The sequence below is a fragment of the Excalfactoria chinensis genome, chromosome 2 (genome assembly GCF_039878825.1).
Source record: "Excalfactoria chinensis isolate bCotChi1 chromosome 2, bCotChi1.hap2, whole genome shotgun sequence".
NCBI lineage: Eukaryota > Metazoa > Chordata > Aves > Galliformes > Phasianidae > Excalfactoria > Excalfactoria chinensis.
The window spans coordinates 56,412,419-56,435,756 of record NC_092826.1 but is presented as its reverse complement, the minus strand read 5'-3'; the positions used below and the strand labels follow the sequence as shown (position 1 = coordinate 56,435,756).

General features: G+C 45.0%; 1 protein-coding gene across 2 annotated transcripts in view; it reads left to right on the top strand.

The window, feature by feature from the left end:
- The window catches only part of RIPOR2 (RHO family interacting cell polarization regulator 2), a 42,353-nt gene that overhangs the window by 16,821 nt on the left and 2,194 nt on the right, over positions 1-23,338 (top strand). The window contains exons 6-21 of one of the 2 annotated variants that reach the window (XM_072328039.1): positions 446-499; positions 3,226-3,375; positions 4,233-4,296; positions 7,721-7,764; positions 8,801-8,926; positions 9,807-9,955; positions 10,703-10,832; positions 12,995-13,684; positions 16,190-16,374; positions 18,151-18,319; positions 18,947-19,082; positions 19,821-19,982; positions 20,669-20,827; positions 21,836-22,038; positions 22,314-22,397; positions 23,215-23,305. In XM_072328039.1, coding sequence (XP_072184140.1) covers positions 446-499; positions 3,226-3,375; positions 4,233-4,296; positions 7,721-7,764; positions 8,801-8,926; positions 9,807-9,955; positions 10,703-10,832; positions 12,995-13,684; positions 16,190-16,374; positions 18,151-18,319; positions 18,947-19,082; positions 19,821-19,982; positions 20,669-20,827; positions 21,836-22,038; positions 22,314-22,397; positions 23,215-23,305 — 2,596 coding nt within the window. Of the gene's footprint in view, positions 1-445; positions 500-3,225; positions 3,376-4,232; positions 4,297-7,720; positions 7,765-8,800; positions 8,927-9,806; positions 9,956-10,702; positions 10,833-12,994; positions 13,685-16,189; positions 16,375-16,741; positions 16,813-18,150; positions 18,320-18,946; positions 19,083-19,820; positions 19,983-20,668; positions 20,828-21,835; positions 22,039-22,313; positions 22,398-23,214; positions 23,306-23,338 lie in introns of both variants that reach the window. The other variant, XM_072328038.1, reaches the window with a different exon arrangement.

Sequence of the window (23,338 nt, the reverse complement as noted above, 5' to 3'; positions counted from 1 at the left end):
TTTCAGTCACAATGCCAAACTAGATTTTGCTTACTAAAACAGTTTATTCAGGAAAAGGTTTTGAAATGCAAAATCTCACCAGTTTTAATGTAGATTTTCAAAGTAATGAAAATACGGAGGTTTTTAAGCCAAAAGTGCACAGCTTTCTAATTTCAAGTGAACTAGAAAACTTGCATCAAAGAAAATTAATGCAGACTCCATCAGTAAGCATGTTTTTGTACCCAAAAGCGTATACATGCACGTATCAGTGAGCTCCATTTTCAGCAGCAGCTTAATCTCAGTAAGGTGGGACAGGTGATGCTGGATTCACGGGCAGCAGTGCCTCGTGTGCATTAAGGAGGAGCTCCTCAGACTCCTGGGGATCTGAAGACACAAGCTAGCGTAGAGATATCTTGCAGATGTGTTCACATGTGCCTCACTCTCTGCCTTTCTGTTTTTCCCCCAGCAAATCAAAGCAGTCGAGCGATACATGAGGAGACTGGAGTTCCACATCAGCAAGGTAATGAGCACCCCAAGCATCTAATGCGGGACACTACATTAGAAAAAACAAAACCTGCTGCCCCCTCCTGCCATCTTCCAGGGAGGTGAATTTGACAAAGCCTCTCCCAGATTTACTATTTGTGTTCTAACAGCTTGGTGGTCAGAAATGAAGAGGGTTTTCATTGGTAACCTCTGATGTCCAGCCGCTCTCCTTGCCCAACACTCCTATGCACTTTTAGCCATACTGAGAACATGGGAGCAGATGCTTGCTGGGACAAGTCTCTCACAGCATGCTTATTTCTAAACTGTAGGTAAAAGTGGTGTTACAATTGGAAGTCATCCAGTTCTCCAGCTGTAACTCCACGGCACACCATATCTAGGATGTTTTTGCTGGTCTCGGTCATCTTATTTTTTGCTGCTGAATCTTCTGCTGCAGGATTTGGTGGGTTCACATCTACTTGATTGCATTGGTGAGAATGAGTCTCTTGTACCCAGTAGAGATGCTTGTGATTTATACCTATAGAGTTTAGAGTTGGACGAGACCCACGACATGCGTTCTTATGGTTATAAACATATCTGCTAGCTATTAGTTACTTTTCTGAGTCTGACAAAAGAAGGAATTATTTTTGATGGATGAAATGCCTTTTGAGAGCCATTTGAAAAGTGTTCTTACAGCTTGAAGTGCTCCAATTATGACAGCTCAGCCAAACCTTTTAATTTTGTGTTCTCTTACTCTGAGAGCTGAAAAAAGTCACCAGGCAATAGGCTGAAATTTTGTTCCCCCAGCCGCTTTCCCTCTTGCTGGCATTCTGAATGGCAAAATTATTGCTTGGAGAACATTTCCATTCAAGGCCTTCCCACTCTAGCACTCTCAGAGCTAATGGTTTCTATGCTTATAATGGGAATGAAAAGCACCAAACACAAGAGTATAACTCTGATCACCTGAGCACATTAGTTCTCTTTCTGTAGCTCACAGCAACAGAGGCAGGAGGAGCAGAGCTGCACTGTGTTAAAACTTGTGGGCTTGTTCAGGTGATAGCACAGTTTTGTTTCAGATGCCAGAGGGTTCTTTCAACCCTGTGCTCAACACGGGCACCCACTGTATTTCCCACAGCAAATGGTGGGAAACAGTGTGCAGCAGCAGACTACACTCATTTATTGGGGCAGATGAGCATGCAGGATAGCAGCACAAGGTCAGTGCTCCACCCTGATGACAGGAGTCAACTGCAAGCAATGGCAGTTTATAGGAGCTGTCGTTAGCATAGGGAACAGTGCCAACTTACAAGAGGCAAAGTGGTGGGTACATCACCAAGAAGGTTTTTCCTGTAACTTTGAAATGGCAAGATGCTGCCTATGGCATTCATTACTCTTTGCTGCACCATTTCACTTGCAAAGTAGTTCCCGTGTTGGTCGGAAAACCAACAGTAAGGGCTTCTGCTATCAGGAACATAAGTTTGCCTTGTACAAGTCAACATCGTGCTTTGAAGAAGCCAGGAAGAGCAGTCCCACTCCAAACAAATAATCAGTGACACCTTTCACTAGAGATTAAGTGGGCTTGGAAAAAAAAAAGACAATTGCAGCACACCTGGATCAGGTTCATTTCTAGCACAGCAAATGATCGTAGACTAACAAAGTCAAGGTGCCGGAAACTTCCACAGAGAGAAATTCTGCTGCGAAAATCCATGAGTGAGCACCAGCATGTGTAGGACAGACACTTAATGTCAGAGAACAAAGGAAAACAGTTATTCTAGATAAAGAACAGGTATCATCCCATCTTCACAGGGACATTAGAAACAGGAAGAGATGCACCTTTCTCTTTCCCTCTCCCCCTGATAACGTCAGATTAGAAAACCTGTCTTCTCAGCCATAAATTAAACTGTACTATTGTAGACTTCCACTGGACAGCTTGGATGGCATAAACATATACATTCAGTGCAGGGATTAAAGGGAAAAGAGAAACCAAAGCGTAAGACATGTAAATCCATTGAAGGCTAGATCCAGGTGAGACTTTAAGTTGTATGTCACCAAGTATTACAAAACCTCCAGACTGCTTAGTGAATGCCCGGTGCCTCGGCCATGCCAAGGACTCTTAAGAAGATCGCAAGGAAATTATGCAAGCATCTATGGAACTGAAGTTCAAAATACTTAATTTGACATCACTTGTTTCTAAACTTTTGTTTATTTGGGCTACAGCTCCTAGTTCTTGAGGTTTTAAAACCAGTCCCTTCTCCCACTATTACCCCTCAGTCCAATATCGCAGCAGTCTCAATGTATGGCTGGTGTTGGCGATACTGAAGACATTGCTGTCCCTAATAAACATGCCACCTAACATGCCCACTCCCATTTGGCAGCATGGACATTGCCCACATCTTTAAAAGAGCACTTACCAACTCCAGTATATTTTAGAAGCTTACAGCTGCAATTGCACATGTCCCATACTGGAGAGAAAGACAGCAGCAAAACTTAAAGACATACAAGGTGAGAAGATGAGTTGCTGCAAGCATCTGTTACCACAGTAATGAGATTTCTACAGTAGAAGATATTTGTGTCTTGTGCTGATTCTTTCTGGTGAGCTATAACAGTATGATAGCTTTGCTGACAGCTTCATCTGTCCACTCACTCTCCATCCAAGGGTTTAATCACTTGTTTGGCTTAGTTTCCTTGTAATGCAATTGTTTTATTTCATTTAATTCTCAGTTTTTTTGTCTTTCTTTTCCTCCTCCCCATTCCCATTGTTTGCTCTAGGTGGATGAGCTTTATGAGGCCTACTGTATCCAGAGACGCCTCTGTGATGGTGCCAGCAAAATGAAGCAGGCCTTTGCAATGTCTCCTGCCAGCAAAGCAGCTCGAGAGAGTTTAACTGAAATCAACAGGAGTTACAAGGAATACACAGAAGTATGTCCTCATCCATTTGGTCTTTCATTTTCACACTGTTGAAAGGCCGTGAAATCTTGGCCACTCATTTCAGTGATAATCATATCCAGATAAAAGGGTTAGATGTAAAGTCAGTGAGGGAAGACTGTTAATTATTTATTTGACTTCAAGTGAATTCCTGATATCTTATAAAGACAGGTGACATAAGCTCAAAGAGTTCTTCAAAATAATAATGGTTATGTTCCAAAAGACAAGGGCTATACCCTGAACCTACGTATGTTGCAACCATACATGTTCCTTCCCACCCTGCAGACATTAGGGTGGCAGGGTAGCTAGAACAAGCAGACATCTTGTGCTCTGCATCCAGTTTCAATTGCTGTGATTACTATCTATTTTATTAAACCAGCAGTTTAATTAAGGAAAATCTAATGGTACTGCAAACATCACAGTGCACAAGCCGTGGCATCCTGCCTAGCTCTTTGGGGAGGGTCAAGTACCCATCTCACACAGTCTTTATTTTTAATGTTGTCCGTGTTTCTTGGGAGAATAAAAACGTGCTGGGAGCTGCTCTGGCACGGAGCTGCTGCTGGCCCGCATCCTGGCTAGAGAAGACAGGGACAGTAGCCATGCTATACTTTAAGGCTACAGCTGCCTGCTGCCAATGCCAGAATTAGATCGCAGGGTTACATTCAGCTTCGATGTAAGCAGGCATAGCTCAGCTGCTGTTTTTAGGGCCAGATTTTGCTAAAAACAAAAGTAGCTCTTGCATATTGATTTTAATGAAAAATACCTTTCCTCTGCAAAATAGAAGTGTTTATTTCCAAATAGAACTTAGAAAGAGGGTTTGTCTGACCTCACTATTCTGTCTTCCGACACAGAACATGTGTACCATAGAAGCAGAGCTGGAAAACCTGCTGGGGGAGTTTTGTATCAAGATGAAAGGTAATTACCTTTTCACCTTTCCTTTCACTGAACAGAAGTCAGTCCGTGCCTGGTGCTGAGGGCGTTGAGATGCTTTGGTTTTATATATGTACTTACAAGCATGCTTTCTCCTCCACTGCACCAATTGCTGAGCCTTCAAACTCTGACTTGCCCCTCTGCACTGTGGAAAGGATCACAGAGCTGGGGGCAGAGTTTACAGCGAGATTCTTCCAATAAGATGATTCACGTGTTCAAGGGAGCTGTGCTAGTTAGGCTCTCCCAAATGCTCCTCCCAGCAGCCAAAGCAATTCAGTTTGAAGGGTGCTGCACCTTTTGCCTCTATCCCCACGACCCTTTAAGAGCTACGTGAACGTCCATGAAGCTGAACTTCAAAATAGTAGACCAAAGGCCATACAGCACAGAAAGGAAATTGCATCAAGCTGTGCCCCTCAGGGCATTTCCATAGTTGCTGTAAATGCAGAGCAGTGCACAGTTCAAGACAGGATGATGTGTTGCAGAGCGCATCAGGGCATCACAAACAACTGGGCTGAAAAGGCCTGGCCCCTTCTCTCTTGTATGCCCAAGTCTTCCAGGAAGGCCTGCAGGCTACAGTGAAGCAGAGAGCAAACCACAGATGACAGCTACGTCTAAACATTCTTATACCATGAAGAAGCCAAATGAGAAATCAGCAAAGAGAAATGCCATATTGCTACGTATTTTCTAATTAGGACACCATGACTCTTATGTAGGTCACTTTCCCTAGGAATGGGAATCCAGTAGGACAGTCCAACTTTTGCTATTGGCACAGCTAGAGCAGCTCTAGCACAAAAACCTAGCGATCACATAGCAGGCTTCGCCCTTTCATTACACCACAGCACAGCCAGCTAACTTTGGAATCTAATGTTAAAATCAAAGTATTCCTCCCCCCAGAGCTTATCTGTTCCTAGCCACTCCAGTGACAGTTATTTTTGTGTACTCTGTCGCTTACATGGAAAGAGAGCCAACCCACACAGCATCATCAGGAAGCAGGGAGCCCACGCTGTGTTTTTATGATTGATACATACATATATATATGAAGCCTAATCATTTCTCAAAACAAAGAGAATAAATCTGACAGAATGAACAGTAGCTCAGGATTAATCAGCTGAAATTAAACAGGAAAACGCAATGTGTGACTGTAGAAGTCCTTGCGGGTAAGCCAAGCGCCTTGTTATGATGCACAGGGAAGTGCCCCTGCCCCATTTTGAAGCACCAGAACAGCAGACAGTGAAAACACTCAGCCATCTCAGTGCAGCACTCTGGTCCAATGCTAAAGCCCACCTGCCCACATTCCTGCCCTCAAGCAGAGCTAAGCATGCTGCAGATGGCTTCAGGGCCCTGAACACAAAACATGTTCCTGTTCTGGCACCTTACACAGCCACCTAGCGGCCCTGTCCTGCCATTCATTGCACTGACCTCCCAGGAGCGGCCACCTTCCCCTCCCAGTCTGTGTTTTGAGCCCAAGGCACTGCTTTTACAAAGCCGTTTGAAGCTGTACAAGCAGGAGGTGGTAGGGAGGTGGGGATCAGCCTCTTCTCCCAAGTAGCAGCGATAGGACAAGAAGGAACGGCTTCAGTTTGCATCAGGGGAGGTTCAGGTTGAATATTAGGGATAATTTCTTCTCAGAAAAGAGTGGTGAGGCAGAGAGCACAGGCTGTGCAGGGAGATGTTGAAGAACTATGTGGGTGTAGCACTGAGGGACGTGGTTAGTGGGCATGGTAGAGATGGGTCAACAATTGGACAAGGTGATCCAAGTGGTCTTTTCCAACTGTAATGGTTCTGTGATAAGAGCCATTGGCTCCTGCTGTACACTGAAGCCTCAAGAGCCACTCATGTCACCAAAACTTATGTTCCCTGTGACAGTGATGTGAGCTCAGCAGCTGCGCACTGTTCGGTCTGCCCATCATCTGGCTGCAGAGACCTGAGCAGCACCAGCAGCCTTAGGACCTAATTCCCAGACCTCAGTTCCTGACCAATCTGGCAGGGCCTGTCACCAGGCATAGACCCAAGCTCCAGACAGCACGCACACAGGGGCCTCAGCCACATCCCCCCATCCCGTGAGCAAAGGAGGGGCCTTTTATATTCCTCAGATGCTCTCAGAGATGCATCCCAGCAGAGATCAAATTCCTTTGTAAAAGTGTGCCTAGGGAGAGAGGAGCAGCAGTGGAGTGCTAGAAAGTTTGAATAATTTATAAACAGTAAATAAATTAGATAGGAATTGGTAATATGAGCTCTGAACAAGGGCATCTTTGTTCAGCTAAGCAATAGGATAAGTGAAGAAAACTATTTTCTGATCAAAGATATGAAAGATCAGCAGATTACAGGGATAGGCCAGGACTGCACGATAGGGATCTAGTTGGTCCCACAGCCCAGCTGCAGCCTGGCAGTAGAAGCCAACAGTAGGTCACATCTTAGCTGCGCTGATGCTAACACACCTCTTCCTCTCTCTATGAGAGTACCAGCAGCAGCTGGTATGAGAAGGCAAAAAAAAAAAAGACATAGTGTATGCCTGGGGTGGTGAGCAGCTGAAGGAAATGAAGCAATTACTGTATTCTTAATAGCAAAACAAATGCAGTAGTTACCTAATGAAGAGATCAGTGAGGAAGAAGAGATTCCCCGTGCAGAGGGTTGGGTGACCAGAAAGCAGCCAGTTGCCCCCATTCTGTGGGAGGGCAAGTTAGGAGGCCAGGAGGGGGAGGGGGTGGCTTCCATGGGGCTTCAGGATGGTCACGAGCCCTAGGAAACTTTCCATTTCATATGTATGGTGCCAATGCAGAAATAGCATCATGACATCCTTTTAAGCAAAGCTTTCATGCAGGTAGTGCAGCAAAGCTCTTGTAGCATATATCTCACCCCTCTGGGGAAAGATGGGATAAATCTCATATTACAGAGGTCACTTGTAGTTCTTGATGTAGTTAGCGCTCAAAGACACTGGGGTAGTAATATAATGGTTACATTATGGATGCAGGAGTCCCTCTCCCTCACTGTGTTACCACTAGTGAGTTATATCACAGACTTCTTGTTAGAACAAGACAGTTGGGGCTGATTTGGGTTAACCAGCAAGCACTGCATGGTAATGAGCAGCTCGCCTACGCCTTGTGATAGTCAGAGCATGAAGCTCAGCTTCTAAAGCCAGATGACGTCAGGAAGCTATTTCTTCTGTTTTATATAGTTATTACACAAAAGGGAAAATTATGCTTGGAGGAAAAAAGAGCTGGGAAGTGCAAGTCTTTGATATGCACAAAACCACTGCAGGATGAATTTCTGTACCAAAGAAGAAAAGTCATCCCCATAGAGTGTGGGCTGAAAGGGCATCTGCCCTTTCCTGTCACAGCTTGGTGGACACTGGGTACACCCAGGGGTCTGTCTGCCTGCATTGACCCTCACTCCCTGTCTCTCTCCCCAGGTCTGGCTGGCTTCGCTCGGCTCTGCCCTGGGGATCAGTATGAGGTATGTAGCACTTCCGGATCAACAGAAAAAGAATTAAAAGGGAGGCAGATTTCTGCCGCATTTTACTCCACGTTGAATAAAACTTAGTGACATCTCCATGCCAAGAAACAGCTGCTAGTTTTCCTGTACGCTCTCTGAAAAGCATTGCTGATCTCTCCGAAAAGCATTGCAGATCTCTCTCTGCCTGCGTTAGGGCATCTGTCACAAGACCTGAATGTTTTATTTGGAGCACTGGGTGCTAGCTATTCCATGAGCTACAATTATTTATCTATTTAATGAAAATAAGGCTTTTTTGTGTATGCGTTTGTCTCCCTGAATTAGGACACGCTTCTCACCATCTTGTTCTCAACAAGCATTTCTAATTCTTCTGGAACTAAAGCATATGCCTCACCTATGTATGCAGTTCACTGGATGCATGCAGACATTCTCTACCAAATGCTGGGGTTTTCTTGTTCAAGCAGAAAGACACAGAATCATTTCTTGAGACCCCAGTGCTACGTGCTGTGAAGCTGCATCAGTATTTCAGGTCACTGCAGCAACCTAGAGAACATCAAGAGCAGGTTCATTTGAAACAGGTTAAATTAGAAGTCTCCAGCTCTGTCCAGAGCAGAGCTACACCTGCAGGGAATTTGCAGTGAGTTGATTATGGATTCCCCCTACAACCTGCACTGCACAGCTGTCTTGGTCATTGATTCCCCACTCTGTCTATCATCAATTTTCCCACCACTCTTATGCCTGCAAGCCTCTGCAGGCCCAACGTTGATGCTGGTTTCACCCAGCCAGCTCTGAAATCCATGGCAGCCTTACCAGCATACCATCTCAGTTTGAAATGTTGCACCAATGTCACTCTGTTTTCATCATCAGCCAAAGCCCTGCTGCTGCAGAGGCCTCTCAACAGGGGATGACCAAACCCCACCTAGCCCACCCTTCAAGCTGTAGGAGTTAGGGAACTGGCCAGAGGGGACCTTCCCTTCCCAACATGTGTGCACTAAGAGAGCAAACTGCTCAAGATAATAAGAGATCTTTTCTCTTTCAGATTTTCATGCGTTACGGTCGCCAGCGATGGAAACTGAAAGGCAAAATAGAAGTGAATGGCAAGCAAAGCTGGGATGGAGAAGAGATGGTCTTCCTCCCTCTCATTGTTGGGCTAATCTCCATAAAGGTACGCACACTAACTGCTCTGCCTGCAAGCAAGGCAAGCGCCAAAAGGCTGCCTTTATGTGCACCATCAGCAAAAATATGAAAGTAGATCATTAAACTTCTTTGAAATGAGTCATGATCAGTATTTCAGACACCTGACTGAATGAAGTGCCATAATACTATGCAATCCAAGATACTACAAGGCTAATCAGTTTGGTAGCCCTGTGGGAGAGGTTGTCTTAATGCTCTCTATACAGGCACCTTAACTAACACAACCCTTGCCTCACATTGCTCTCCAGCAACTCTTAGTTATTTGCACCAAAGCAAAATAAATCTGTAGAAACCTATTTGCTAACAGCATTCAGCAAAACAACAACAAAAACAAACTGACCCCCCAAAAAAAATAAATCCACTACTGATGAGTTATTTAATACTACTCAGATAAAAGAGCAGCATCTGTTGATCTGGAGAAATACAGAGGTCTCCAGCTCAAACACATGTAGGGGACAATCAGGTGTAAGTGGGAACAGCCCCAAGGCTCAGTCCCACCACCTAGCTGTACTAAACAGACTTGCTACTGCCATTCCCTCAGACTACACATACAGTCACTTAAAGAACAAATACAACGCAAGATTGTCCTGAACCAGCATGCTTGTTCTCTTCTGACACCAACAAACAAAGTAAACATAGAACACACTTGTGTTTTGTAAGCTTGTGTGCAATTATACATTTTAAAAAAGAGAAAATAAATCTTCATTTTCTCCTAAGTAATGAAGATGCAACGAATACAATCATATTTTAAAAGCCAAGGCCCAGACCAGAAAAAGACAAAACCATCTCTTTAAATTAAGGATTACAGTACCTTGCGTGGTCCTACATGTCCTGTTGCTTTCCTCTCCTAGGTGACAGAGGTGAAGGGACTTGCTACTCACATCCTTGTAGGAAGTGTTACCTGTGAAACAAAAGACCTGTTTGCAGCTCGGCCCCAGGTGGTTGCAGTAGACATTAATGACCTTGGCACAATCAAGCTGAACCTTGAAATCACCTGGTAGTAAGTAGAACCGGTTGGATGGTCTCTGGGTCAAGTGGATGTTTTAAAAGAAATAAAAATCAACCACACAGAAGGGGTCTATCAGTGTGATCTCTTCTCCCTCTGTGGGGAAAAGCATGGTTTAAAAGCTGGACTTTGTGGGCTTTGTACATGGTGTGAGGGTAGTGGGAAGTCTTATAGCACTTTCTATCTGCAGTGGTGAGTGTGGGTAAGCTGATAATGTTTGGATGCATACCCAATTCTCAGTGTGTTTTAATGAAATAACTGTCATTCCTTAAATAGCAATAACGTTTTTAACTTCTACAGTAGCGTATGCTCTTTCTTGTAATGCAATAAACATGAAACTAGCAATGGCAGCAACTGATTTCCCTTATAGTACAACAGCTCTATTAGCTCCTGTTAACTCTGCTGAGCACCTTTCTTGTTATCACACGAGCTACCTGTCAACTCAGCTCCAAGAATACTCATGTGAGAAAGCAGGCAGCGCTGCATAAATGATTTCTGAGACTAAAATGCTTTTATCAGAAATGAAAACTGCACTTCTGAGCCTGCTGCTTAATTAACAGCGTTTTCTTTTAAACGCTTCAATTAGAAAAATAAAATAAAATAAAGCCACCTCTGAGTTTTGATGTGCTCGTAAACAGCCTTTTCAAGAAGTCCTTTCTGGGGACCTGAAATTCCTTCTCCATCAGCCTAACAATGGTTGGGTTTTGGTGTCTTTTTTTTTCCCTGTCTGTGTTCTTGCAGCCCCTTTGATGTGGAAGACCTGACCCCCTCCACGGGAAACATGAGCAAGGCCTCTGCTCTCCAGAGGAGAATGTCCATGTACAGCCAAGGCACTCCAGAGACGCCAACCTTCAAGGACCACTCGTTCTTTGTAAGCCCTCCTTGGCTTTGTGTTTATGTAACGAGAAACCCTAGCGCAGTTCAAACGCTGCAAACACTTCATTGCTTTCCACATTTAGGCTTTTTTCCCCAGTGTCAGCAAGTTACCCTCACAAATACTTATAACACAAATGCATTTCTAGCTGCTAATTCTCAAAGAAGGTGGTGGTGGTCCTGGCATGCTGTATGGCCAACTACCATCTAACTGTTGTTCTTGCCTGACTGCTGTGTTACTTGAGTAATCTTCATAATATGTCTGTTCTTCCCATGGCTGTGGTTAAACAGCCATTGCAGCGGTAGTATTTTTAATGTGTTTTCTGGTAAAGAAGAGATTTGTAAGGCTAGATTTTGTGTGAAATAAATTCTGAATGCTTTACAAGGACTGTGCATTAAGTTGAATAGGCCGTCTGTAGAGATATGAATTTTACAAGTGCTACATCCCTTGCCTGTGATTTAAATGCTCTGCTACAAAGCATTCAGTTAACCTTCCCTCCTCACCATGTTTGCTTTTAACTGTTGAAGAGATGGCTGCATCCCCTGCAAGACAGGCCAAGGTTGGCAATCTTAGATGCTCTGCACGACACTTTCTTTGACAAGCTTCGGCGCAGTCGCTCTTTTAGTGATCTGCCATCGCTCAGGCTAAGCCCCAAAGCAGGGCTAGAGCTATATGTGAGTCCCGGTATTTGTGTGCTGAAGGAGTCTACCAGTACCTGTGTGGCATCTCCATTCCCATGCATGCTACGTGTGCTGCTCTCTCGTGCAACTTGCTTATTTTGCTGACTGCTGACAGGGGAGAGTGTGAGCCCATGCTGCTTGCGGTAAAGCAAAGTTCCTCTTGGTTTCTGCAGGGATAATGATCTGAGCGGGGAGGGCATGGCAGGAGCACAAGCCTATACGGCATTATTAAAAATGGTGTGCCATACTGATTGATGTCATACGTTTGCTGAGTGACTTGACTTTCAGCAGTAAAGGAGAGATTGAAAGTGTACTCATGTGAGGGGAAAGAAGAAATAAATCTTAGAGTATCGTTATGTTTAGGGAAGAAAGCTGCTGGGAAAATGATGCAAATTTTGGACATTTTTAGTACATTGCCAACATATGAGTGCCTATAGTTCCTTCCAGCAAATTGTCAGCAAAATACTAGTTGTCATTCATCTGTGCTGTGCTTTTGCATGAGTTTGCCACGTAATGAAGGCTAAAATTGGCTTCAGAGCCCATCAGTGTGAAATTTCAGGCTTTGATTTATTACATTCTGGCTCCAGGCAGGTTCTTGTACTTCCCCTCCTTCCTGCTTTTTGCCTTTCTTTATGTTCTAAAAATTGTGCAAAATAATAGAGCGATTTGTACTGCAGCTCTGAGATGCTTCAAACCTGATAGCAGGGAAGAAGTCAGCCGAAATGTTCTCTCTCCAGTGTGCAATAAGGGAGTTTAACATGAGATAATAACTCAGGCAAAATTTGTAGGTCAGATAGGCAGCAGGGCCAGGTAGACAACCTGAAGTGAGGGCCCTCATAGGTGAGCAAGAGGTGAACGTATGTATGTGCTTATGATCGCTTTGGGGTGTATATATGATAATCATTTTTGGATCTGTGTATGCTGTTCTTGTTTTCTGTGTGATCAGTGTCCTGGTCAATACACCACCACACAAATCCTTCTGTTTCCTTTTGGACTAAATTCACGTTGAACACGATCCCTGTGTAGTTCATGTTAGGCAGAGGTATCTGTGCCACATGCAGAGTGTAGTTTCTGCAGGAAAAGATAGCCAAGATAGCTTAAGTGTAGCCTACCAGGAAGGAAATTTCCCACAAGAAGTGGGGCAGTGCCTTGGAAGTGCTGTCGGAGTCAATTTATTTAGACAAGCAGTGCTTGGGGCTGCTATGGGACGTGCTTAACAGAGCTCTTGGCTTACCCTGCCCCAAAGAGATGTTGAACCTAGAGTTCCCAGCAGAATCCTTCTGGAGTCAGGAGCTGTGCCAGATGAAAGCACAAGTTGGATTTCAAGTGATTTTTCTCATTTCACAAGTCTCGACTGCTTCTCTAATCTTATTCCTTGCATTTGCCTTTCCAAGACACATAGATTATTATTATTATATATTTTTTTCTTTCCAATGAGACATGAAAGACATTTTCTCTCTTTCTCAATTATGTTTTCAGTCAAACTTAACAGATGATGTCTTTGAAAACGGAACGGCAACCACTGAGAAGCGGCCTCTTTCCTTCACTTTTGGCGACCTGCCTTACGAAGACCGTGTGCCCCCTGCCAACTCAGCAGAGCCCTCCTCTGCTCACGTCATCTCCAGCCCCGATATCGCCACCACTGCTGCCCAGCACCGAGCTCTCAAGTCATCCGAGAGCTCGAGCCCAGACTGCAGCAGCAGTGACTCCTGCAGAGACTCCATCCCTGAGCCCAAGGACCTGCCATCCCCGAGAGAGGCAGCAGCGACCAGGAACAAGGCCACCCCCAGGGCTCATGCTGAAGTTTGCCAAAAGCCCTCTGATGCTGGGAGCGATCGTGTCTTCATAGAGGCGAGCGTCCCGGTTTCACTCCTGCAGGACACGGATGAAGGTTCTGAGCTAAAGCCGGTGGAGCTGGACACCTATGAGGGCAACATCACCAAGCAGCTGGTGAAAAGGCTGACGTCTGCTGAGGTGCCTGGGACCCCAGAGAGGCTGCCATGTGAGGGGTCCATCAGTGGGGAGTCAGAAGGCTACAAGTCTTATCTTGATGGAAGCATTGAAGAAGCCTTGCAAGGGCTTCTCTTAGCTCTTGAGCCACATAAAGAGCAGTACAAAGAGTTTCAGGACCTGGACCAGGAAGTGATGCATCTGGATGACATCCTAAAAGTGAGTACGTTTTCAGAAAGTACTACACTGAAGGAAATCTGAGCGAGTAGAATCTCTTCCTGTTCCTTGCAAACATGGAATCAGAGATCACTAAACAGATCTGTTCCTGTTGGAGCACCCTCTCACAGTGCTGTATTTTTAAACCTGTGTCTGCAGTGTGCTGGTTGTAGCCTTGTATGTTCAAGCAGCGGATCCTTTAATCAACTCAAAACTTGGGGGAAAAGGAAAAAGGTACAGTGGCGGAGGGGTAATTACATTATGCCTTTCTCTGCGGAAACCACTTGAGAGCCTGCCTGTTGTGCCATACTGGAGATCAGATTATAGCCAATCTTCTGCCTTTAAAATTCACAGGCCGCATCCTTGGTGGCTGTACTTTGGCACTGAACTGTACAGAGCTCTGCAAAACTACACCAGCTGAGGATCAGGCCATGTAGGCATGGCAGCTGGATTTTCTAAACCGCCAAAGTGATTTTGAAGCACAGATCCTACTGAAGGTTGCCATCCCTTCCTTGCTTTTTTTTTCCAAGCCTTTTCCCTTTTTCCCCCGTGTATTTTTTTAAAGGAAGTCATCCTGTCTTTACAGCAGGGTGAACCAAACGCATTGAAGATTGGAAAGAACTCATCAATTTTGTATGGGTTTTGTTAATATGTTGCCTGCTGATCACTGTAGTTCCTATCTTCCCTATGAATAAGAACTCGTGACGTGTTACTGTGCAAATAGTATCACATGGGAAATAATCATTTCAAATGCTTCATATTCATATGCAAGTTGGTCTGATAGTCATTTAAGCCTCATCCTTTAAAAACAGGGCTGAGGAGGAAGGAGGGAAGCATTCATCTTTTCACTAAAAAAAGCCCACAGCTTTGTTAGCATCTTTTTTCCATTGGCGTATGCAGCTGTGTGATATTTCTCCAAGTTAAGTGGGGTTTTTCTTGACAGTCTGCAGCCCTTGAATTTTGTACTATTTCCCCAGTATTTAAAGTAGGCAAAGCTACCACTGCTGTTAATTTTCAACTTCGTGGCTGCCCTGCCATGAAGTTGAGCGTCCAAGCAACAGAGGGACAATGGAGACTGCTCATTCACATTCCTTTTATCAGAAGCCACAAAGGGACAAGCATGGGATGGCAGGAGAGAGGACAGATGTGCAGGCAGGAGCCCTGCACACTGGGGGTAGCTGCTTCTCCCAGACTTGCTTTCCATATGCATGTGGCTATTGATGAGCTTGCAGGTGGATGCACAGCATCCCCAGTGGCTGTGCTGGTTTCAGAAGGCTGACCTGGAATCCAGCTGTGGCTGAAGAAAGCTCTCTTGGCCCTGTCGGATGGTCAGAGAAACATAAAGCCCACAAGTTGCTGTTGCTCTTGCCTAAGCTGCACTACCAGCCTCAAAAGAAGTGGCAGCTAAAGCCATCTGTGTGCAGAAGCATGATACAGTCAGCCTTGTGGAGGTGCTGTGGACTGTGTTTGAACAGTGAAAGACTGTGCTGTCAGTTCAAGGCGACAAGCAGCACGAATGCTAACGTACAATTTGTGCAGACAAACTAGAAACAAAACTCCAAGCCTTGACAGTTCTAGAGGAGCCAATTCCAAACTGGGAGGCCAGCTTGTTTCTTTTACAAGCTGAAACAGATTCCTGGTTCCTACTTGGGACTGGAAGATGCAGTTTTGTACCTGCATCAGTGGTCATGCAGTACATGAGGTGCAGAAGTCCTCACACAACTCCAGCTGCTGATCATCATTTGCTCAGGCAAAGTAACGTTGGCATCAAGCCTGTGGGCACACCTGGACGAACCCCAACGTGTAACCAGGGCTTTGGTACTTCCTGCAGCAAAGCCTTGGTGATATTTCATTCCAGCAGTGAGGTAGGATGACTTGCTCCCTCTCTAGGCAATGTTGGTTTGCAGGTTAGAATGCTACTTCTTTCTGTCACCTAGGAAATCGATGCATTATTAGCTTTTCCTTCATAAGCAATGTGGCTTCAAAGGCCACAGAAGTCCTCTCTCGTCCATCACATGTATACATCTGCAGATGTGGGACCAATATGGCTTAGCTTCATTGGAGTTATATCTGGAATGCATTCAGTAGTGTTGCTGTATATGTATTTGCATACAAATCTGCTTCTGTACCTCTAAGAGCCATTGTGCAATGTGCCTTTCTTTTTCAAATTCCAGTGTTCTAATTACCATCTCTCCTTTTGGAGGATGTTGGAAGCTGCATCACTTTAAGATGTACTTGTCCTTTCTGTAAAACATGCTGATTTTTGCCTTTGCAGGTCTTCTTTTTGGGCAAAAGAGGAGGTAGGATGGGGAGGAGGAAGGGGTTTCCAGTTCCTAGGCTTTGATTGTGTATGCTATGAATATGAAGGTTTGAAATGAAACACCCAATAAAATGAAGTACTATAAATAAAATGAAGAATTGGAAAATTTTAAGCTTTATCCTTTTTATGTTTTTCTTTCGGTAGTAGCTAATATCTGGGGTTTTCATTGGTTCGTTCTGCCTTTGCAGTGCAAGCCAGCAGTAAGCCGAAGCAGGTCCTCCAGTTTAAGTCTAACAGTTGAAAGTGCTTTAGAAAGCTTTGATTTCCTGAACACCTCTGACTTTGATGATGAGGATGGTGGTGGTGAGGAGGTTTGTAATGGTGGAGGAGGTGCAGACTCGGTATTTTCAGATACTGAGGTTGAGAAGAATAGGTAAGTTTGTAGCAACCGCCAGCTGTGCTTAAGCCAAACTGATCCCTCAGCTCTTTGTCGCTAACAGAGGATCCCGGTGCACACATTATTCAAGGAAGACTGACAAATCCTGGAGGTGTTTATAGGGTCAGAGGGTTTCCGGTGGCTGCTGCGTACCAAATCTTTAGCTTCCAGGATAATCTTTTCCTGTTCAAATATGCGCAATCTGCCCTCCCAACCCCCAAAAGAGATGGGTGAATTAAATTAAGCTGTCATCGATACTGGCAGAGCCTCTTCCTTGACATAGGTTTGGACCTGGCTTTCCTTGGATGTAATTACTAATTCCTCTGTGGTTTTTCCCCCCCCTCCCTTTGTCTTTTCTCTCTAGCCGAATGAGTCTTTGCAGTGGATTAAGCTTGTCAATAACAATAACACAGGGCCAGATTTAAGCAGCATGGTGTAGGTTTCCTTTGGAATGTAAGAGTGATGACTGGTACTCTGTCCATGGCCCTGCGTGTTACCTGCCCTTCTTTCATCACTTCTGGTCTTTTTGAGGGGAAAAAAAAAAGAGAAAAGAAAAAAGAGCTGTGTTGTTTTGTGTCGTGGTTTGCCATTGTCGTGTGACCGTAAGAATGCTGTGTTTCGATCATTAGATCCTAAAAGCACATCTGCTTCCTTAGCACTGCCCGCGTGTAGCACGAGAGCAGGAAGAAAAGGCAGAGCGCAGCTCCATCAGTCCCCATGCTTTCCAACAGGGGAGCTCTGCTTCTCACACTCTCAAAGCAATTCTGAGTGCAAACAAGCAGCACCGGTTCAATTCCCATCATGTCACTGCGTTGTCTCTTCCCAGGCTGAGATACGGTGGGAAGAAAATCTCAGGAGATTGTGTTGCTTGCTGCTCTGGTATTCTGAGCTTAGGTCGTTGATGTAAAGATTTGGCTTTAAGCAGGCGCTTCAGCACGATTTTAACTTAGGCAGAAGAAACTGAAGTTAGTTCTAAGCTAACTTGGAACCTCACTAAAATCTCAAAGGCTAAATTCTTATTTTCCCCTCTGGGCTCATCCCAGACAGTGTGGATTCCTGCTTCCACTTTTATCTGCGTGTGACTCAATGTAAGGATCACAGGCGCTGACGCTCCTAGACCTGCAGCCAAGCGCACTTGCAGTCTGGGGACTGACCTTGGGCTTTGTATTTAAACACAGGGAGGACCGTTTGTACAAAACAAAGTTGGAAATAATGATTTAAAACACAGCAGGAACAGCTTTACGCTCTTACAGAAACTACTGGCAAACTAAGCTGTACACAGTGTGCCTAAAACAGCCTATGAAAATATCATGTCCCTCATTCCAGCGGTGGTTTTCCTTCTGCAGCGACTGATAAATTTGGCACCAGGAAGATGCTGATAGCCTAGATCTGCTCTCAGCAGCTCGGTACTTGAGACAATACAAACTGTAATGTTGCTTCTCCTGGACTAATACGGGAGATGATTTACTGAGAGATGGGTGTTTGCTCCCAGCCTTTGTGCCTCTATGTGACTGCAACCTCATCAAGACTTGCTGGTGCAGATTATTATTATTATGCCATGTTATTCAAGGCCTGTCCCTACCGTGTCTCACATACCACTGCTCACGTGTGACATGATGTCTTCATCACCGTGTTTCTGGCTTTCTGAGGGCTGTGTGGTCCCAGGGCGCTGCTTTCAGCTCTGCTCCGTGCTCGTTGCCCACCTCTGAGTGAACGTGTGTCTGTCTGCCCAAGCAGCCACAGCCCCACACTGATCTCTTCTTCCCTCTGCAGTTACAGGACTGAGCACCCCGAAGCCAGGGGTCACCTCAGTGAAGCCCTGACCGAGGACACGGGGGTCGGCACCAGCGTTGCTGGCAGCCCTCTGCCCCTGACCACAGGAAGCGACAGCCTCGATATAACCATAGTTAAGCACTTGCAGTATTGCACACAGCTCATCCAGGTACCGAACCCAGCTCATTTCTGCATTATATTTATACACTTTTGTGGGTATAAGCAGTTTGACAAGGCCAGTGAGCGCTGGGATGGCTGTGGTAGCAGTGGAAGCCTCCCCTCCTCATATTCTTCACCCCGGCTACAACAATCACAGCATTTAGGAGCAGACTCTTCAACTTTAGGTATCATCAGCATTTTTTTTCCAGGAGCCCACCTGAGCAATGCAGAACAACCCTAATTCCAGTCCCCTTAGCCCTGAGCTGGACACTCTGCTGACTTCAAGTATGAGAAAAAGGGAGTTTTTGGCTCGTATACAAGAGCACGCAGTAAATATGCAGCTGAGGGAGGCAGGTCTGAACTCTGTCCAGGTTTGATATGAATGATGTTGGACTGCTGAAGGAAATACAGATGTCAGCAGCAGGGTGTATTGGCTATGGGAAAGCACCAAACAAACACAGGCAGCTGGGCAGGGGATCGGAGCCAAAACAAAGCAGAGCAACAAGAAATATCTGATAATTCCAGGCAAGGAATTTGCCATTGCATTGCTTCAGGTGCCAGGTGTTACAGAGGTTTGAGTTTTGTTTTGAGGTTTCAAAATGATTCCTTTTCTTCCTTTCCATCTTGTCTCCATTAGCAAATTGTCTTCTCTGGTAAAACACCATTTGTGACAAGAGACCTCCTTGATAAGCTGTCCAGGCAGACTCTTGTAATGGAGAATATTGCAGAGATCAGCACTGAGAACTTGGGAAGCATCACCTCCCTTACAGACGGTAAGAGACACATTAGGGGTCTTCCTTCTGAAAAGGGCTGGTTTAGGCAGGGGGGCTGCTGAAATAAATAACCACCGTGACTGAAGGGAGTGCCACCATAGCAGGAGACAACTCACAAATGGATGTAGCAGTCAATGAACTTGGTCAGGGAGCTTATTCATACAGTGACAGAATCCTTAGTGTTAGAAGGGATCTCTGAGGGCCATCTAGTCCAGCTCCCCTGCAGAAATAAGCAGGTGAGAAGAGAAAGGGCTGTGCTGATCCTTATCCTGCTTGAAGTGCAGAAGGTGGGCAGGGGTAGCTGCAGCAACAGGGTGGGAATGCTGCCACTCTTCTGCAGTCAAACTTGTCCTCCACCTCTTTCCTGAGGAAAGTGAAGATCTGCCTTATGCTGCTTGGCTAACTTACCCAAGGCTACAGAGCAGTGCTTGGACAAGGACCATTCATTTTCCCTAGTATTTCCCCTAGTAGTTCATGGTATTTATAGAGATGAGACATCAGTGTCCAGAACTGGATCAGGAATAGATTTTCCCACATCTTCTCTTGGGAAACAGAAACAACTCATCACAAACCTGGGGTCAGCATGTGACCAACACTGTGAAGGTAGTGACACTGTGAAGACCTACCTTCTGTCAGCGAGACAGAGTGGACGCCCTCCACATCTATCACATTTCCCTTTAGGAAGATGGTACACCAAACAGAGCTTTGTTTCATCATTCATTTTGTCTTCTCCTCCAGCAATCCCAGAGTTCCACAAGAAGCTGTCGCTGCTGGCTTTCTGGATGAAGTGTACTGGTCCTTCGGGAGTCTATCACACGTCTGCAGACAAGATGATGAAGCAGCTGGATATCAATTTTGCTGCCACAGTGAATGAGGAATGTCCAGGGCTTGCAGAAACAGGTACCTCCTGCCGCAAAAGAAGTTATTTGTCATCAAAATGGAGAACAGTTTTGTACTGGGCTTTACTCAGCTTTCATTGCTTTGTTTTCCAACCCCTGGAGGTCTGTTTGGGCATGGCTCCAAGATGCTATTTGAAAGCTAATGCAACAAATTCTTGGAACAATTTTGGCCTGAAATAATCAGATCGGAATAGGAGAAAAAAGTGAAAAGAAATCATTGTTTAAAGGCTCATGAGGTAATCGGAAAGTGCATTCCCAAATACAGATTTGAAAGTGATATAGTGCAGTAGGAATCCTCTTGATTTTATGCAATCATTAAGGTTGGAAAAGACCACTAAGATCATCTAGTCCAACCATAATGTGTTTATTATATAACGTCCCATGTCCCATTGCAGTTTGCTGGCATGAAATGTGTGCAAATTCAAGTGTGTCTATCTGAACGTAGGTTTCTGTTTGGGGCTGGATGTACCACTTGTCAAACTCCAGCTCCATTGACTAGCTCTCCTTGGGCAGGAACAGGTGGGCTCAGGCTGTAGATGCCCACCCAGGTTGGGGTTTTCCTTCCTGCTCCATTCTGCTGCTCTCCAGGCCATTCTCAGGCTCACTTTCTGCATGCCACACACTTGGGCAGGAATGGCAGCAGCTTCTGTTCTCACTAACACATCCTTTTGTTCCTGATCCCTGCAGTGTTCCGAATCCTGGTATCTCAGATTCTGGACCGGACCGAGCCCGTCCTCTATTCCACCATGTCCTCAGAGATCATTACAGTCTTTCAGTACTACAACTATTTTGCCAGCCACAGTGTTAATGACCTTGGGAGCTATTTGCTGCAGCTTGCAAAAGAAGGTAAGGTATACAAAATAAAGTAGCTAATGGGGGATTTCATTGTCGTCCTTCTGATTTTACAAGAGTGGGGGAGAGGCAAAGAAATGCCTTGGATACTAAATGTGACTGCACTCCAAGAGTTGTATGTATCAAAGGGGAGGAGCTGGTGCAGATACAGCCTCAGTCATTTCTATTTCCACATATGAATAAGAAAAAACTGGTAAGTTACTTTGTAGGCTGATAGTGCTGAGCCAGGCTCAAGGCCTGGCAAGTTTTCCATGCCCACATCTTTGGTGGATTTCCAGTCTTTCATCCTCCTTTGTGGACACATCTCATGAATTCTGTGATTCTTTGAAGTGCTGAGGTCTTCTCAGGAGCCAAGGGATCACAGCACCTAGGTCACTGGTAGGCTCTGCCTCCAAGACATACAGAGAGAAGCAGACGTTCCACAAAGCATGCTAGACTGCAATTCCTGGCAAGTCAGGTTTTCACAAAGTAACCAAATGGCTTGCTTGGAAGGGACCTCAAAGATCATTAAGCTCCAGGATTCATCTGTGAGCTAGCTGAGGTGCAGTTTGGGGAACCTTGTCCATTTTTCCCTCTTATTTGGACTAATTGGAGAGCTTTTAATCAAAAGCCTAGAAGGAAAGAGGCATTTCAGCTCACTTCTGAAACACATCAGCCCTGGCTTTTGATGGGACACATCAGTGTGCCTAGGAAAAACTTGCACAGAAGTGCACTGGAAGTCAATACATTGGCTAGGATATTGGTTTTGCCTTGCTATGATGAGAATTTAAGTGACACAGCATCCCATTTAGTCCATCTACTCATATCCTCCTTAAGAACATCTGAGAAACAAGCCCAACCTAAAGCCCAGTTCCCTGTGAAGACACACCACGGTGCTGCGATATTCAGATGGGGATTTTTCATCTGTCCTCTGTATGCAGTGAGGATTTCTGGTGGGGAAATGAGGAATCTGAAACACGGGGGATAAAACCAATAACAAAAGCCTTCCTCTTGCGCTTCCAGCCTCTGTGGTTCAGATGTTGCAGTCTGTGAAAGATGGAAAACTGCAACAAAATGTGTCCAAAATAAACTCCAACAACCTCCCACCGCAGCAAGAAGTTTTGAGAGCTTTGGCTTTACTTCTCAATGAAAACAAGAACGAAGTCAGTGAGACTGTAGCATCCCTCCTGACAGCTACCGCAGAAAACAAGCACTTCAGGGAGAAGGTAAGTGGCCGAAAATCACCTGTTGCATAAGGGACCTGTATAATCATCATGCTTTTTTTCTGTCTGTATGTCTCAAATGGCTACCTTTATAAACTAATTGCTAAAGGCTAAACTGTGGGGCCAGTTGAAACACAGAAGTCAAAGAGATGAGAGAAAAGGAATGAGAAGAAATTAGGGGTTAACTTCCAGCCATTTGTGGCAGACTCCACTCTCCAGCCTGCTGCTCCACAAAGATATGGACTTTGTCATGGCTATTCCTCTTTATCTTTTTCCAGGCCTTGATTTATTACTGTGAAGCGTTAACACAGCCCAACCTCCAGCTGCAGAAAGCAGCCTGCCTGGCTTTAAGATACCTCAAGGTAAGAGACAAGGAGTTTAGTTGTGGTGCTTGGTGTTACTTTAAAGACAGGACATCTGAGAGGTGAGGATGATAATATAGAAACTGTGATAGCAACAGCAGTACTGCTTTTGTTTTGCATTCCTGCACATCACTTCCCAGATTCCTTGTTTGGAAACAGTTTAGAAGCAGTTTAGAAGCTTTGCTATGAAGGAGAGGAAGAAAATAATCCTTTCCAGGATAAAACTAGCTATAATGCATGCAGATTGTAGCAGTAGAAGAGATAGATAGCTCAGTTGTGATGCTGCACAGAGAAACTGTAAGAGGAAGTTTAGGCCATGCTGTGTTATGAGCTCACCTCTGGTACCACTTCTGCACTGCTTCCCATAAAAGAAAGGAAAAACAGTTGCTTGCAAGCTCAACTGGTACTGGATACAGCAAAATAAATAAGTAAATAAATGCATTCCATCCAATAGATGTAGAGCAGAGTGATAGTTTCTCCTGCATGAAGCTTGAGACATGGGGTTTCTCGTGTTAGTGCTGCAGAAAGGTGAGCTGGGTGCTCCAGCAGCTTCCCCTGCACAATCTCCTAGCCAAAGCTAGTGGAGCAGGAGCCCTTCTCATCCTGCATGAGGAGAGACAGGGCAGAGGGATGTGCATGTTGTCACGCAGTTTGATTTGTGAGCCTTTTTAAGATAAGGCCAAGGACACAAGATGGTATTTCCATGTGCATAGTGAATGGGAAAGGAATCACAGAGGGTGGTAAATACTCCTATATGATCTTCTGAAATTAAAGCATAATAGGCAGTGTTAATATGATTCTTTTTTCTATTTTCCAGGCTACTGAGAGTATTAAAATGCTGGTCATGCTCTGCCAGTCTGACAATGAAGAGATTAGAAAAGTAGCCTCTGAAACCCTACTCTCACTTGGTGAGTTGCCTGCTTTACCGCAGCGTTTTGTTT